At 46.0% G+C, this 18,204-nt stretch overlaps 2 protein-coding genes across 4 annotated transcripts in view; one reads left to right on the top strand and one right to left on the bottom strand.

The window, feature by feature from the left end:
* The window catches only part of YLPM1 (YLP motif containing 1), a gene marked incomplete at its 5' end in the record, with an annotated part of 119,472 nt that extends 110,892 nt beyond the window's left edge, over positions 1–8,580 (top strand). For both annotated transcript variants that reach the window (XM_027769095.1, XM_014585015.1), the window contains 1 exon segment: positions 8,509–8,580.
* The window catches only part of PROX2 (prospero homeobox 2), a 10,719-nt gene continuing 515 nt past the window's right edge, over positions 8,001–18,204 (bottom strand). The window contains exons 1-4 of one of the 2 annotated variants that reach the window (XM_027769098.1): positions 17,355–18,204; positions 11,231–11,338; positions 9,938–10,132; positions 8,001–8,594 (exon numbers count right to left, since the gene is read on the bottom strand). The exon at positions 17,355–18,204 is cut by the window's right edge and continues 515 nt beyond it. In XM_027769098.1, coding sequence (XP_027624899.1) covers positions 8,394–8,594; positions 9,938–10,132; positions 11,231–11,338; positions 17,355–18,204 — 1,354 coding nt within the window. In that variant the 3' untranslated portion in view covers positions 8,001–8,393. The remainder of the gene's footprint in view (positions 8,595–9,937; positions 10,133–11,230; positions 11,339–17,354) is intronic. The other variant, XM_027769099.1, reaches the window with a different exon arrangement.

Here is an 18,204-nt window from a genome sequence, read left to right on the forward strand (position 1 = left end):
TTTTTTGAGAGATTTTCGCTATAGGGCACGTGCGCTCGCCAGACAGAGAGAGAGAGAGAGACAGAAGGCGAGAAATCACCCCCCAGAGGGGATGGTCATGCCACAATCCCTTCTCCTCCATTCTCCTCTCGGGATCTTGGGCACACATGCACACGCGCCCGGTGTGAGTTTTAAGGCACCGGGTCTGGGATGCGAACCGCGGTCAACTACGTGGGAGTCCAGTGACATAGCCATTATGCTAACTGCTGGTTCCCAAGGCTGGATTATTTTCAAAGTAAATTAATCTGGGCCAGCAGCAGGTGGCATGGTGTTTAAGGCACTGAAATTCTCACATCCCTGATCATGGATGGAATCTTTGACCTAGCAGTTTGTTCTCTCTCTCTCTCTCTCTCTCTCTGTCTGTCTTTCTCTGGCAAAACTCATGTGAAAAAAAATAAAGAATTTTTTTTTTTGGTAGAAATAAAAAAGAAATCACTTGTCAATCTCATTGGTACTACACTTTGAGGACCACCACTATGGAACTGCAGCCCAGGCTGGTACGCTAGCTGCAAATAACAACTTAAATTTAAACTAATTAAAAGTAAAAAGTCAATTCTTCAGTTGCACTAGCCACCTGGTCCGGGACACAAACCGCGGTCGACTACATGGGAGTCCAACAACACAGCTATTATGCTAACTACTGGTCCCAAGAATTTTTTTTTTTTAAAGTAAACTAATCTCGAGTTCACAGAGTAGTAGTTACATTCCTGGACTCTCACATGGCCAACTGCAGTTCGAGTCCTGGCTTGGAAATCATACCAGGTATGTGTGCATGTGTGCCCAAGGTGCCAGGAAGAGAAGGGATTGCAGTGTGGCCACCCTCACTGTGGGAGTGGGGGGGCGATTTCTCACTTTCTCACTATCTCTGTCCCTCACACCCCCATCACATGCATACACATCCTAAGGCAAAAACCTCTGTTATATAAAAAGGTATACTAATCTTTATGGAAAAGTAATCTGAACCCAGATTTTAAATATTAGGAGAGGAAACCCAGAGTTGTTTTACATATTCCTCTCTCTACCCTTCATCCAATCAAGAACAATCAACCAGCCTCTTTTTTTTTTTCCAGAGATGCATGTGCTCACAGAGAGACAAAACAGCAAGAAATCACCTCCCTGGGATGGTCAGGCCACAGTCCCTTCTCCCATTTTCCTCTCGGGATCTTGGGCATGCATGTACATGCTCCTGGTGTGAGTACCTCACACTGCTGAGTTTGAGACTCGAACTGCAGTTATCTACGTGGGAGTCCAGCAATGTAACCATTATGCTATCTGCTGGTCTCAACCAGCAAGTGGAACAGCTACAAAGATGTTTTGAATACCTATACAGAAGTTAAGATATTGGGACCAGCAGTTAGCGTAATGGCTATGTTGCTGGACTCCCATGTAGTTGACCGCGGTTCGCGTCCTCGACCCGGTGGTTTAAAACTCATGCTGGGGGTGTGTGCATGCGTGCCCAAGATCCTGAGAGGAGAATGGAGGAGAAGGGATTGTGGCGTGGCCATCCCCCCTGGGGGGTGATTTCTCACTTTCTGTCTCTGTTTCTCTCTGTCTGTCTGGTGAGCGCACGCGCCCTATAGCAAAAACTTCTCCAAAAAAAAAAAGTTAATATATTCAAGCCAAAACCAGCACTCAGTGGACACAAATATAGCCCCAAAGAATATTAGTTAACTGTGGCAGCTTGCATTAATTTATAAATACATTAATCACTAAGCTTACACTTAAGATGTCAAAAATGCAGTGTTTTTGTATTTGCCTGTAAAAGGCAAAAGCTGATCAATGTCTTTGCAACCAACTAGCAAACAATAGCAGTTACGTCAGATGTCAAGTGCACACACAAACATAGGATTGTAATCAAGAGTAAATGAGAATGCCTATACAGTTCATAGCACGGGCTTTTTAGCTTGGTTTTCTTTACCTCAAAATGCATTAACTTTAGTGGAAGCTATGATTTATGCTGTCATAACAGGCATTAGTAGTGCATGTTACTGCTTGGGTATAGTAAAAATGATACAAAATGTTTACATCAGTCCCATTCTTTTAAGAAATAAGTTATTCTACTCTAAAGCAGTACAATTTCCTGACTGATAACAGGTTATAACTGCTCGGTACTAATATAGCTAACATACTATGCACTAGGAGTGTGCTAAGCATTTCATAGGTACTATTTTACCTAAACCTTGGAATGGTACTATGAGGTAGGTACTATTTTACTATCCCTATTTTACAGATGGGAGAGCAGAGGCCAAGAGAGTAAGTCACTTGCAGAGATCCATAGCCAATAGGTGGTTAAGCTTGGATATATGCTTCAGAACCCATGCACCTACCTCAGTAATCTACTTAGCGAAGGTGATGGGGGCATCAGGTCAGATGAGAGGGTCAAGTGGGGAAAAGATAAGAGGAGAAACAGTATTCTTACCTAAGGCTGACTGTCCAAGCCAGAAGCAGTTACCAATCAAGGAGATGGAAGTTAGCCACGCAGTAAATAGGGAGAGAAAAGGGTTTGTTCGTTTGTTTGTTTTGGGGTTTTTTTTTTTTTTTTAAGAGATTTTTGCTATAGGGAGCATGTACTCACTGGAAAGAGACAAAATGAGAAATTACCCCCCCCCCAGGAGGGATGGCCATGCCACAATCCCTTCTCCTTCAATCTCCTCTCAGGATTTTGGGCACACGCGCACTCAAGCCTGGTGTGAATTTTAAGCTGCCAGGCCTGGGACTTGAACTACGGTCAATTACTTGGGAGTCCAGCGACATAACCATTGTGCCATCCGCTGGTCCCAAAAACTTATTTTTTCTAAGAGGAGAGTAGGAACTGACATTTGTTTGAGGAGTGACTGGGGAATCTGCAAATTGTAAAACAGTAAGTTTATGAGTGTGAAGAAGTAAGACTGAGAAATGAACCTGGAAGGTTCTTGGTGGAAGAGCAGGCAGATTCCTCAGTGAGTGCAGAGCTGGTGAGGTTTGGGGTGGAAGCTTCTCTGCTGTTTTCATCATCTGTATCAGCCCTCAGCATTTCACCACACACCTGTCTCTTCTTCTGGAGGCTAGCACCTGTTCAGAGTTTGGGTTTAGTCTTGTAAATGTGACCAAGCATTCGACTCCTGAGCACTTGGTTGTCTGTGGAGGTTTACATACTCTGGAAGCTTTTCCTTGGTCTATAGACATTGGCTAACCCTGAAAAATACTCTTTATGAACTATCTGTTTTCCATGGGTGATTGCTTAGTGAGTTTTGTTTTAAAGATTTTTGCTATAAGGTGTGTGCACTTGCCAGAGAGACAGAGGCAGAGAGAAAATGAGAAATCACCCCTCAGGGAGGATGGCCAAACCACAGTCCTTTCTCCTTCATTCTCCTCAGAATTTTGGACACACACACATGTTCTAAGCTGCTGGATCCGGGAATTGAACTGAGATTGACTGTGGGAATCCAGCAACATAAATATCTTGCCATCTGCTGGTCCCACTTAATATTTTTACATATAGGTACCATAGTCTGCCTCAGAGCTACAGCATGCATCATTTGCACACTCATGGTCATCAGTGCACCTTCTTCACAGGTGTGTGTGCACACTTAGGGTAAATCCAACCAAGAATAATGCTATACTTTCATGAGAAGTATTATGTTTACTATATTGTCACAAGCTTAACTTACCCTAAAAGCATCAAGTCCCAAAGCAATTAAGAATTATAGCCCAGGGACCAGCAGTTAATGTAATGGTTATGTCACTGAACTCCCATGTAGCTGAGCGTGGTTCGAGTCCCAGACCCAGTGGCTTAAACTCATGCCAGGTTCGTGTGCGTGCGTGCCCAAGATCCCAAGAGGAGAATGGAAGAGGGAAGGGATTGTGGCATGGCCACTCTCCCTTGAGGGGAGTGATTTCTCGCTTTCTATCTCTTTGTCTTTCTGGAGAGTGCACGTGCCCTATAGCAAAGAAACTATTTAAAAAAAAAAAAAGAATTATAGCCCATTGGGTCAATAGGTGGCATGGTGGTTAAGGTGCTGGACTTCCACATGGCTGACTGTGGTTCAAGCCCTGGACCTGGTGGCTTGCCTTCTCACTTTCTTTTCTCTATGTGTGTATCTCTCTCTGTGAGCATAAGTGCCCTATAGCAAATTTTAATAATAATAATAACATAATTTTCAAAAAAAAATATAGTCCACTTTTCAAATTCAAATGTACTTCATTTTAATCATCAACCATAACTTACTTTAGACAATGCTCTCTTGATCTTTTTCCCATCAATCTATTTCATTATGTTTTCTGATTTTCTTTGTCCTAAAAGAATGATCCTGCATTATGTGAGATCTATGGAAATACAGCATCAAAGGAATTTTAGCTTGTTTTGTTTTGAATGTACATATCAAACTATGTTTGATCTACTTTACAGAACAAAGGGTCAAAACTGTAAAGAAAAGGACTAGAATCAGTGGTGATAAAATCTTAGAATATGTAAGACTTTATTAGGAAACTGGTTAACAAATTTTAGCTAATTTTAGAATGTTTTTGTTTTAGTTGGCAGAGGGCATATGTACTGTCAAAGAGAAACAGAGACAGAGAGGGTAAAAACAACCCCCTCCCCAATGCAGTAGAGACCACAATCTCCTCTCCATTTCTCCCTACTTTCTGGATTTTGGGCATACACGCATATGCACCTGCATATTTTTCAGGCTGTTGGGATCAGAATTTTGAACTGTGGTCAGCCATGTAGAATCCATTTTCCTTAACCACTAGGTCATGGAGCCGGCCCATACAAAGCGGCCAGACTCCCACATGGCCAACTGTGGTTCAATTCCTGGACCCGATGGCTTGAAAAACACCAGGCGCGTGTATATGCATGCCTAAGATCCCGTAGGGGAGAAGGGATTTTGACGTGGCCATTCCCCCAGAGGGAGATTTCTCACTTCTCACTGTTCGTCCTTCTCCAGAGAGTACACATGCCCTAAGGAGAAAACTTCTAAAAAAAAACTTCCTAAAGATGTGTAAAATTAGATTATGGAAGCACTCACTGCTTTAGGTTATTGCTTCTGAGAGTCCTATATTTGAGAACAGCCAGTACTTTAAAGGTGGACCTCTGGGCCAGTCCATAGTGTAGTAGTTAAGGCAGCTGGATTTCACATGGCTAATTGTGTAGTTCGAGTCCCAAATCTGGTGACTTGAAAATCATACTGGTTCCGTGTACATGTGTGCCCCAAATCCTAGATTATGAGATGGGTAAGTAAAAGAGATGAGATTGCAGCATGACCATTCCCCACGGGGGCTGCAGCTTTCTCGCTTTTTCTCCTCCTATCTCCTCCCTTTCAGGAACACAAAAGAAAGAAAATAAAATGAACCTCCATCATGGGACTGGAGCAGAGATTTTTTATTAAAGAGCGTAGCATTATCTCTGCTTGCCACTTACGTTTTGCCCTTTCTCTAGAAAAGAGAGGGTGGTGGTTCAGGCACCCCTTATGTGCCCAGGAAATGCCTTTGGCCTCTCACTATTTAAGTCTGGTTTGGCATTATGTACACTATATGAAACCACGTTTGAAACAGTGGTTCATAGTGAGCCTTTTCATACATGGAATGTCAGTGAACTGGCTGCTTTTAATTGATAGGCACTAACTCCTCAGTAGTGCCATCATCATAAACTATAGGCCAGGTTCTATCAGCCACTATTAGGAGATTAGGCAGTTACGGAGTATTTGATCAGACTATGAGCATGTCTAATCTGGGAGAGAAATGGCACCCACATACATCTTAATGGAAAGAATGACCAGACCTTTGGCAATGTTGTGGCTGCTAAGAGAACATAATAACTAGCTCAGCTTACACTCAGACTGTGTTCCAACAGAGAAAGAGATATACTTGGTAGAAATAGAAAACTATAATAAAATAGAATTCTTCAGTTGGCAGAGCATATATATTTATACATTCTTCTGTGTTTAGCTCAGTGGTTAGAGAACACTTCCTGGAAAGACTGCGGTACACAAATGTTTTCAATTTGAGCTTGTACATTTCGTCTAATTGTTCCGTGAGACAAGGTTCACTGCCCTGGAGGTGCCTTGGCTCAGTCCTTAAAACACACACTAATGAATATCAGGTTTGGGACTAAAAAGACGGCTGCTTCCTATCGGACAGTCATGTGAACTTAGAGCTGTTTCCCACAAATGCCTTTTTCTTTTTCTTTTTTTTTTAATTTGCCAGAGGTCATGTGTACTCAACAGAGAGAGAAAGAAAGTGAGAAAGCAAACCCTATGGGGACTGGTTATGTCACAATCCCGTCACCTCCATTTCTCCCTCCATTTGGGATTTGGGGCACGCACACACGTGTGCCCAGCATGTTTCTCAAGCCACTGAGTCCCAAAGTCAAACTGCATAGTTGGTCTTATGGGATCCAGCCGCCTTCACCACCACACCATGGGCTGGCCTTCATGGATGTCTTACATAGCTATGTAGTGTCACTCTGGACAGTGGCTTTCACTGTCTCCAAACACAGAACTGACTGCACTTGTTCAGGGTACTCAGTGCTTGCCCACATTTAAAACATAGGTTTGGCAGAGTGATTTGTTTTCATAAGGGGAACTTTGTAGGGAGAAAACAGGGCAAAGACCGTGAGTACAATAGAATGTATTAAAGGCAACAAGCAACCTATTTTAACTTGTGAAGATCGGTTTGGGCTAAGTACAGAGTTTTGTTTCTCCTACCAGCTGTCTGAAGTAAGAGGAAATTCAAAGGAAAGCCATCTTTCATACTTTCCTATGTTGATACATCTAGCAATAGTTGAGGGATTTTACTTAAATGAAAACTTACTTCATATAAATGGCAAAGAAACAGCCCGGTGAAGTCGGGACAACAAACCCCAGGCTATGTGTAAAACCCTGCACCCTTCCCACCTCTGGCAGCGCTTGCAAAGACTTGATTCTGACTAGCTTAGACGACAGATGCAGTTGTATCGACTTTTGCAGATGTCTTTGCCTATAAGTTCAGGGTGAGTCACAGTCTGTTGGGCCAGTAGGGAAAATTTGTGTTGATTTCACAAATTCCCTCATCTGTGGAAGATCAGCCATGGACTGTAATTTTTATGGAGTGGGGAATTTTCATTTCTGTGTGTGCCGCTTCATTCAGTGCCAGTCATGCCATTTCTCATATGTGAGGCTGCACACACCCCGCACAAGCCTCCCATCTGGGCCTCGGTTTTCTTCTTCCCGACTTAAGTGGGTAGACCAGATGATCACTCGCATTCAGTCTGAAGTTCAGTTTCTTCTGCACATCTGAGGATAGGTTATCAGTTGGTCAGCTAGAGACTATGTGAGTTGTCCAGCTGATAAACTTCCCGTAGACACATTTGAATAACAGGAACACTCAAGTCCTTCAGTAACGTTGTATCAGGGTTGCCGAAACCATCCATGGAAATCTTGAATGAGGAAGCTCTAGGAGCTAGTTGGGGCCTGTCAGATGACAGCATCCATCGGTGCTGGCTGCAGACTGAGGAGGGGGCCTGTCTGAGACTTTGAGTGGATACCCAGGCTGGTCCAGCATGCAGTCTGGCATCAGAAGGCCTTGGGTTCCTCCACACTCATCATCCCTCCCGACTCAGACGTCCTGGTGTCATAGCCTTTGGCGTGTTACCTCACAATTTTAAAACTTCTGTTTTCCTCATTTTTGAAATGAGGAAAATCTTTACTTTTCTGGGTGAAAAGCTTAAAGATAATGTAAGTGAAAGTGTCTGCCAAATAGATGGAGCTTGATAAACAGGTAACTTAAAACAGTTCATAAAAACATCACATCATGGGGCCAGCAGATGGCTTAGTGGTTAAGAGCACTGGACTCCCACATAGCCGACCACAGTTCAAGTCCTGAACTTGGCAGCTGCTTTCTCTCTCTCTCATTAAATTAAAATGAATAAATGTATAAATAAAGTTAAATTTAAAAAGAAAAAAAAGAAAAATTTATATATATACAAAAAAAAAAAATCAGATGACCATATCTGAAGGCCAAAGGGAGAAAAACTTATCATTTGTTTTGTGAGTGACACACATTAGTTCATAGTAACTTTTAATCCTTAGAGCTTTGTTTTACAGATACAGATATTCCAGGAAGTCCCCAGGGTCATACCACCTGGAGACAGTGGAAATGAGAATCAAGTTGTCTGATTCCAAACTCACGTTCCTTTTCCAATATGCTACCAACACTCCAATACACGTAGTTGCTGTATGTGATAGTTAAGGTTAAACTTCCAATGATTCTGGAACAGAAAATGAATGATCAACATGCTAACTGCCTATTTGGGAGGAGGAGATCCTCTTGCCCATTTTACGTAACTACAGCTAAACTGCCACTTAGGACAAACCCAGGAAACTCTGGCCAGTCACTCCTCATTTTGTGGGATCTGGACTAAGAAACCGCTCCTGGGGATAACTGGAAGATTTGAATATCTCTGGGATGTCGCTGTCCAGTTTCGAAATAATTTTATAAATGGGTTTCTTCCAGGAAGGATCTGAGTCTTTCCCTGTGGAGACAGCCGTGAAGAACTCCTGTAACGTCAGGCTGGCGATTTCCAAGAAGCAGCCTGGGACCTGCATTCCCAAAGAGACCCAGAAGAAAGACAGGACGTGAGACGGAAGCACCAGCACCACGGAGACCACGCTGGCTGGGGGCGAGAGCATCCCCGCTCTGTTTCCATGGCCCGGGAATCCCCTGCTCCCTCTTCAGACAAAAACCTTAACATGACAGTTCCAATGAGACCACCCTGGGAGAAAGTATGAGGGACCCTCCCTCTGGGAGGAGCTGATTTCACTCAAGGGTGACTTACTAACAAGTAGGAAACTCACTGAAATGAACGATGTGGTTCACAGGGGTGGTTTTCCTCAGTACCTATTGTGGAAGGGGGTGTCCCCGCCCTTTTGACTGTCATACGTCTTACTACCGTCTTTGAAGGCTGTTATAGTCCTTCCAAAAGGCCCCAGGACTCTTGCCTACCCTGGCAGCATCCCCCAGGTCCCTCAGATCCAGTGTGGCCTGGGGCTTGCCGCCACCGCATGCCAAATGACCGTTCCTGCGTGGAAAGCTGTGGCAGTGCTGCCCAGCCCAGACAGGCCCCGACTGCAGGGGCCTCAGGAAGGAGGCGCATTCCATTTCCCCACACGTGGGCTTAGATTTCCAAATGTGGCGACAGAAATCCGACTGGTGGGTGACAGCAGTACTCAGTTTCTTAGAGATGTCGGTATACTGCTCCTGTGACCACAGTCAAGTGAGGAGAGCAAAGCGTGGTCTGTGACCAGACTCCTCCAGCACCTGCAGATAAGATACCAGCCGAACAGCTGCACGGGGCAGTGTGTGTCCCCTGATTAGGGATTCACACCCATGACACCGAGGCTCCCTCCTTACTGACACTTCCCCTCTGAAGTGCCACCAGCGTGCCTTCACACGTAGCCCCATGGGACTGAGAACCTTAAGTATTAGTTATTTCCAGAAAGGATGTAAGGTGACTTGGCATGGGAAACCCACAAATGAAACTGTCCACGTGAGAATCCAGTGAAGAGCCGAGTGATGAAATGAAAACCTAGGCTAGTACTGGGTGCTACAACCGAGTTCAGCACTTAGTTCTGAATCTCCTGGCACTGAGGCAAACAGGTCAACAAGTTATGTAACCTGTTAGTTACAGAGGATTACATCTGAAACCACGCAACACCTGGCAGACCTCAGCTTCAGTTTCAGAACGAGGACTGACTATTCGGTTTGCTGCATCCGCTAGTCGCCTAAGCACAGACACGTTTATGAATAATACAGAGACTGGCCCCAGGCGACCCTGGCTCTCGGTGGCCTGAGGACAGGTACAGAAGGGGATCTTTTCTAAAATTCCAGTCAGGTATGAAGACATTCATCAGACCTCTTGGGATCCCCCAGTGCATGGTCTTACCTCAAAGTCATTTCCCTTGTTAAAGTGCATATTGAGAACTCGAAAAAGTTCCGAGTCGCGGAGAACCAGCAGCACTTTGGGATTTGTGACACCATCTGAAATTGCTTGCCGGGCAAACTTTTCCATTTGGATGTAATAAAACTCACGGAAGTTGCTGAACCACTTGATCATCTGGGAGGTGATGCAGCGGTTGAACTGTACAGACAAAGGGTCCATCGAGTCAGACATCTGCTGTGAGGAGCTCGGTATCAGGACTGTCAGCTTCCAGTTCAAGACAGGGATTACTAGGAATGGCTTCAACGTTAACACAGGCTTCCTTAGAAAGAAGCAGCCATGGCTATTTTCCAAGTCGATTCAGTTAGAAAAAGTTGAATTACCATGCCCATTAGAAAATATGTTTTGATGTACTCGAGTTATAAAGGTTACTCACCCACAATAAGCCTTGTGTGGGGTCTGAGTATAATTTTGGGAGGGTTCAAGGTCAAGGTCAGCTTGGTGCCAGCTTCCGCTGCACCCAGGGGGATTGTGTGGCAGCCCAAGAGCCTTTTGCCAGGGCAGAGGTTCAAAGGAAGGGCGAGAGTGTCGGTCACAGAGCTGTTTATCGGCAGCTTGGGTTTGCAGAAATGAAGCAAAATCTAAATCAGTTTGCTGCAGGGATCAACCAAACAACTGAATATAAGGGAGGGACCTGAAACACTTGAATGACACAGATCTGAAATTTTAACAGCCCCTATCCCAACACCCAGAGGGAAGGAGGGCCTCAAACACTTTATGGTAACAGGTGAGGTCTGGTTCCAACAACCAGAATTTGATTCCCCTTTCTGTCTTACTTGATCTGCATGAACTCCCATTCTGTTTTAGAACAAAATAATTTGAATATAAACCGAACACTGTCTGACTCTTTATATGTTCTTTTTCATCGTATCCCCAGCCAAATGTATGACTCTATATGTTCTTTTTCATCGTATCCCCAGCCAAGACAGAAAACTAGGCCAAAGATGCCACATGCTTGTGTTTCTCCCCCCCCCCCCCCTGCTTTCCCTTCCCACGTGTTTCTGGGATTATCTATAGCTCAAAAGCTTAAAAATTCAAATACCCACCCTTCCTAGCCGAAAGTAATTCATGATTATTCAGGCAGAGTCTCAGCACAGAACTGGAGATTACGCCAGTTCGGTCAACAACCCACAGGGGAGCTTGACGTGCACGAGCGAAGACCTAGTTTGCCTCCCTCCAGACAGAGCCCACCACCGCGTGGCAGTTTCGCACAGGCTGAACTCAGCTGAGTGACTTTACCTGAACATCGAGGAAATAAGCCTTCAGGAGGTTGGAGCTGGGGTAGCGCGTGAAGAAAAACATTAGTTTGGCCTTCTTCAAATGACCAGGGTTTAGGCCCTCCTGGATTTGGCTCAGTGTCAAGAAAAATCAACACTTTAAAACACCAGTTTATCACATAATTGTATCAGATTATCCAAATGGTAGACTCTTCAGTTCCTTATGGTTTCTATTTTATTTTCTATTTTTCTGGTTGAATGACATATTTGCTACATTTTTCTCTCTCTGGAAACTCTGGCCAGATAAGCTGATTGTCATATATGTGCCACTAAGTGACAGAAACCTTTTTTTTTTGAGACAGGGTCTTGCTATGTTGCCTGGGCTGCTTCAAACTCACAATCCCCCTGCTTCACTTTCCTAAGTAGCTGGGACTACAAGGCATGCACCACCACACCCAGCTCTAAAACATCTTGGTGTGTAACAGTTATGTCTCATCTGTCCTATCAGACACAGTTTTTGTGCTTTGCAGGGTGTGTGCTTACGGAATAAGATGAGCAGGGATGGCGACTCTTTCCTAGATAAACCATTTCAAAACCTCAGGGAGAGATTTACTTGCCTCTCTGCCTCAGTTTCCTCACCTGTGAAATGAGAGGAGCCCTCTAGATGGTTTGCATTGTGGCTCTCACTGGCACCCTCACTGTGGAAGCCAGCGAGCATCCAAGAGACTGAGTACCAGCTCACCTTTTGCTCTTACCCAAGGGGCTTGAACTGCCAGGCTGCACCTGCTCTTCATGCGCTCAGCAGAACGTTCTCTCATCCTTCAAGTCTTAGCTCGGAGTGCCCCCCTTTGTAAAACCTTTCCTTGCTGTTAGGCCCTCCTTACCCTGGGCCTTTTGTACAAACCAAGGCCCTTTTTGTACAAACCTCTGTTGTCATAATGACTTACTGGAATTTTTACTGCATGTGTGTCTTCCCATTTAGACTGTGAGCTCCTTGAGGGCAAGAACCTTAACTTTTCATCTTTGTTTTCTACGTGCCTAGCCCAGTGCTAGGACCATGGTAGGTGCTCAATAAATGTTTGTTGGATGAAGGAGTAAGTGAATGGTCGACCTTAATTTGTACCTCATTTTGGAGCAGTCCTGCTGCTTTAACAAGTGCAGGGGTGCTCCCTAGCACCAGAGTAGGAGAGAAATAAAGATTCTTACACAAGAACACTGAGCATTCCCAGGGACGGTCCTCGGGCCTAGTGGAAAGCCCAAAAAATCGCATGGAGTAACTTTGTATCTCAGGTCAGAGAACTGTAACTTTAGGACAAGTAAGACTTCCCAATAATCTGATAAATTTGTGGTGGTGCAAGCCTGTAGTCCCTGCAGTCATGTAGGCCCACACACTTGTAGCTGTTTAACCCAAAGAACGCAAACCAAGACTGCTGTGCAGAAGGCCCCTGTCCCCTACCCCACTGGCCCTGTTTCTTATCATTCCTACAGATTCATAAATGCTGTGGAAAGAATCCTGGATATTGAGTCCAAAGACCCAGTTTCACACACTGATTTTGCCACTTAGCTGTGTGACCTTGCACAGCTGGGCCTTGGTGTGTGTGTGTGTGTGTGTGTGTGTGTGTGTGTGTATGTGTTAGGTTTGGTGCATGCGCTGTCCAGAGAGAGACAGTGGGAGGTGAAGTGAGAAATCAACCCCCAGGGATGGCCATGCTGCAATTTCTTTTCCTCCAGTCTTCTGGGATGGGATTTTCAGTGCATACACACACACACACGCAGACACACACACAGACACACACACGCCTGGTATGATTTTTTTTTTTGAGAGAGAGAGAGATTTTCGCTATAGGGCGCGTGCCCTCGCCAAACAGACAGAGAGAGACATAGAGACAGAAAGCGAGAAATCACCCCCCAGGGGGGATGGCCACGCCGCAATCCCTTCTCCTCCATTCTCCTCTCGGCATCATGGGCATGCATGCACACGCGCCCGGCGTGAGTTTTAAGCCACCGGGTCCGGGACGCGAACCGCGGTCGACTACGTGGGAGTCCAGTGACATAGCCATTACGCTAACTGCTGGTTCTCACGCCTGGTATGATTTTCAAGCCACCAGATCCAGATCTCAAACGGTGATCAACCATGTGAGAGTCCAGCACCTTAACCATCTGTGTAGGGCCAGCAGGTGGCATGGAGGTTAAGGTGGCTGGATCCCACATGGCCAACTGTGTGGTTTGAGTCCCTGACTTGGCTTGAAAATTACACTGGGCACATGTGCATGCCTACCTGAAATCCAGAGAAGAGAATGGAGGAGAAAGTGATTGCAGTGTGGCCATTTCCCCTGGAAGGCACTGTTGCTTGTGCTCATTCTCTCTCTCTGGTGAGCACATGTATCTTATAGCAAAAAAACAAACAAACAAACAAACAAAAAAATGTAGAGTGTAGTGCTTAAAGCTTGTGCTTAGCTGTCAGATCCCGGGTTTGAATCCTGGCTCCTCACTTTGTCTTGTGTTTGGGCAACTTATTCATAATTTGCTGCTTTGTCCTTGCCCTTTGATTACCTGATTCTACAGTGGATGCTGGCAGGTTGTAGGATAATACAGGTCCATAACCTCTCATCTGAAAGACTGGGTCAAATGGAATTCAGGTCACAGAAGTTGTTATTTCATCTTTTTTTTTTCTTAATTTGCCAGAGCATGTATGGGCTTTCTAAAGACAGAGAGGGAGAGAGCACCTCCCCGTGGGCATAGGGACACCACAGTCCCTTTTCTTCCATTTTTTCCATCCTATTGGGATGTGGGGTACACACACATGAACCTGGCATGGTTTTCAAGATGTTGGGTCCAAGATTCAAATCGCAGTCAACCATGTAGGATCCAACTTTCTTAACCACAAGGCTGTGGGGCTGGCCCAGAAGTTGTTAAATACATATTTTTTCATCTAAATACTTTTAATAGCAAGTTCAGCTAACATGTACATATCTGTGAACACATGTTGACTTTAGGAATGAAACTCTGTGGGTAGAATGAATATACTGTAAAGTAGCACCTAGCTGAGGCTATATAGCTTACTGTGGTCATTACATAGGTATTTTTTAATATTTTTTTATTTCAAGAAAGGCAGTTTGAGCTTTAATAAATCAAAATTTTAAAATGTTAAGAGAACTTTGCTTAAATCTTAAAGCCAGGAGACAGGTTATTTTATGAGAGTATAATAATACGGTGTGTGTTCTACTTGTTAGTTAACACCCACAGCAAAGGCAGCTGCAGTTCATCACACTGATGTTCCTGTAGCAGAATGTGACAGCTTATGCTAGGTGGAATAAAGCCTTAAAATAGCCCCCAATCAGTCTGGTCAGCTTTTGTCACCAAAAAAGTTCACATCAGTCTTAGGAGAAAAAAAATCATAGGGCTTTTCAGAGCCCCCTGGAGTTCAGAACCGTGGCTACGTGCTGGTGGTTGTGGACATGTAAACTGTGGTTGAGTTCCCACCACAGAGAGTGTTCAGTGAATGCTGCCCACTGACTCTGATCTCCTCACCTGCCAGACCTACTTCACAGGGATTTATGTGAATGTGAAAGTTCCTACACTTTAAAGGCGCTTACTCTTACCTGGCTTTCATGGTGCACAGGAGTACACCTCTAGTGTTGGAATATAGGCAGTGGAATGAGAAAATAGGGCCCAGCATGCTGCCTGGGAGCCCCAAGTCATTCCAAAGGTGGTCAAGTACTGTGACACCAGGCCTGGTTCAGGTCTCTTTTAGGATGGGCCCTGGAAACCTCATGAAGCTCTCACATGTGGATGTGCCTGACAAATGTCCGCAAATCTTTGAGGATTGAGTCTTCTCAAGATTCTTTTACTACTGTCTGAATTTTTAAAATTTATTTTATTTATTTGTCGTGATTTTTTTTTTTTTTTGGAGAGATTTTCTCTATAGGGCACATGCGCTCAAGAGACAGACAGAGAGAGACAGAGAGACAGAAAGCAAGAAATCACCCCCCAAGGGGGATGGTCACGCCACAATCCCTTCTCCATTCTCCTCTCGGGATCTTGGGCACACACGCACACGTGCCCTGTGTGAGTTTTAAGCCACCGGGTTCGGGACGCGAACCGTGGTCAACTACATGGGAGTCCAGCGACATAGCCATTACGCTAACTGCTGGTTCCCTATTTGTCATGATTTTTCAGACCGTTGGGTCTGGGACTTGAACCATGATCAGCTGCATGACCTCCACCACCATGCTACCTGCTGGCCCCAGCTGCTGCTTGGATATTTTATGGAGAGTCTTACTGGGTTGTTATTTCATCAAAGGCCCCTTTCTTATAGATGGCATATGTCATTACAGAACTTCTATACTTCTATCTATGCTAATCTCTCTCTACCTGCAAGAAGATTCCCAACTGGCTGAAGAGAGGGTGGTGGGGGAAGCGCTTTTAGCATTGATTTTAGGGTTGTTCTCTACCTTCCTGGAAAGCCTGAGCTTTGGAGCATTTCTGACACCTATTACCAGCAGGGGGCGCTCACAGCATTAGGACACAAAGGCAGTTCTGGTGTGGTGTGGAGGAGAGCTCCCTGTTTCCTCTGCCCTTCCCGCAGTTGGCAGGCAGTTTCACAACTGCATCTACTTCACAGATGATCAACCTCTGGAGGCTCAGCTCAAAGATGCCTATGAGAAGCAGCAGCAGCATGAGCTTACCTTGCTAAACAAGCAACATCCGAAATATGTTCTTAAGAACTTTAACCCTGCAGGATGCTGTTTGGAAGGAAGTTCTTTGGTCATATGAGTTTGGAGCTGCATACATTCTCCTCTTAGAGCTTCTTATCATACGCTAGCTTATTAAAAGCTCTGAGGGGACCAGCAGTTAGCGTAATGGCTATGTCGCTGGACTCCCATGTAGTTGACTGCGGTTTGCGTCCCGGACCCGGTGGCTTAAAACTCACGCCGGGCGCGTGTGCATGCGTGCTCAAGATCTCAAGAGGAGAATGGAGGAGAAGGGATTGTGGCGTGGTCATCTCCCCTGGAGGGTGATTTCTTGCTTTCTGTCTCTCTGTCTGGTGAGCACACGCGCCCTATGGCAAAAACCTCTGAAAAAAAAGCTCTGAGAAGTCCTGCAGTAAAGAACCTAAGTTATTTACCCAAGCTACTTTTTCTTCTAACTCAACAACTGTTAATATCCTGAGGGTTACTCTATGAAACACTGCTTAAGAAAACAGGGTCAGGACCAGCAGAATGGCTATGTCGCTGGACTCCCATGTAGTTGACCACAGTTCGAGTCCTGGACCCGGTGGCTTAAACTCACGCCAGGCGCGTATGCGTGCGTGCCCAAGATCCCAAGAGGAGAATGGAGGAGAAGGGATTGCAGCGTGGCCATCCCCCCTGGGGGGGGTGATTTCTTGCTTTCTGTCTCTCTGTCTGTCTTTCTGGTGAGTGCACACACCCTATAGCAAAAAAGAAAAGAAAACAGGGTCTGCCTCAGATTTGCAAAGATGCTGCAATTAGATCTAGATCCCTGCAGGCCAGTCAGGGCCTCTCAGGGCTCCCCTATCCATATGCCCAGCCCACTCAACTGTAGCTTGGAAACTTGTTTACACTGAAGTCTTCTGATCCCGTCTGGCTGTTTCTAGGTCTAGTCCCCAAGACATCTACTCTTCTCGTTTTCCACCTGCCCCACAAAGTCCTGGCCCCTCACGTTTCCCACCTGGACGTTCGGGGTTCCTGCCTGTAGAATCATGGGGGTGGGGCAGACTGACTTCAGCTGGTCACTCTCGGACCCTCTCTACCTATGTGCATTGAAGAGTTCTTGTTTCCCAAGGGCATTTATCGTGTTTTGGAAGCCCATTCAAGTTTAAAAATAAGTGAATAGACAAAACTCTTTCAGGCTTGAAGGAATAAGTCAGGGTGGGATCCAATCAGTCACAGAAGAAAGTAAAAGAACCCTGTCAGAATCCTTAAATTCCAGGATGTGGTCACCACTGTCCTGGGAAACTAGGAAACTGTGCCCACAGGGAAGGAAAGCCCAGAGTGACCGCAGGAAGACCATGGGAAGCCAGCACTGTTCCTGTGTCATGGAGTTACTCGTCCCCACCTCCTCCCCAGCTCATGTCCCTTCACAGGACAGTGACCGCAAGGACTCCAATGACCAGGAAAGGATATGTGGACCGCAGAGAAAGGAAGCACATCCCGGGCAGCCTGCAGGCCGCCCTGCTCTGTCTTCACCGCGGGAAGAAGGGCGAGGCTATCCAGATGGGCGGAAGGAAGAGGCAGGGGGCATGGCTGCTGGCTCAAAACCGACGGTCGCAGCTTGGCGGCTCCCCAGGGTCGCAGGGCAGACTCTGCAGAGGGGTGACTTTGGGAGGATGAGTCCTGGTGAGCACCGCTGCGCCAATGGCCTTTGGGGCCGTGCCCCAGGAGCTGACTAAGAACGTGACTTTCCTGGATGTGGGACGGCACAGGTAAGGGACAGTTTGCTGGGGGACCCTGATAGGGCTTGGGGGTCAATCTGGAAGACATAGGGTACCTAGCAGAGTTGAGAGGCTTGGCCAGTGGTAAGCCTTTCCATGGGACCCCAGCTTGTGGCTGGACCTTCCTGAGCAAGGGAGCCAGAGCAATGGAATCTTTACAGGCATCTCCCTCAGGAGGTGAGGGCTCGCGTCTTCCCTCTGGCACTAGCCCCTGGGAGCCTCTGCCCAGCTGAGTCAGGGGGCCTGGTGGGCCCAATAATACCTTTTGTAACACTGAGTCCATGGCCTGGGACACTGCCCTGGCCAGCTCATTCCTCAGCATCTCCAGCCAAGGTGGTCCTCCCAGCAGCAGGGACCTGGGCTCCTCAGACTGGTGGTCCTCCAACGCTCTGTGCTTTTCTGCCCCAGCCAGATCCTTGCTGGAACCCTGGTGGCAGTCATAGCCCATAATCCAGGGGCCAGGCCCACTGCCACTCCTCTGTGTCACAGGTAGAGGACTTTTCCCCTCCTCAGAGCCTTTGGGGCCCTGAGTTACATCCTGC

This window comes from Tupaia chinensis, unplaced genomic scaffold (genome assembly GCF_000334495.1).
Source record: "Tupaia chinensis unplaced genomic scaffold, TupChi_1.0 Scaffold148607_1, whole genome shotgun sequence".
Taxonomy (NCBI): domain Eukaryota; kingdom Metazoa; phylum Chordata; class Mammalia; order Scandentia; family Tupaiidae; genus Tupaia; species Tupaia belangeri.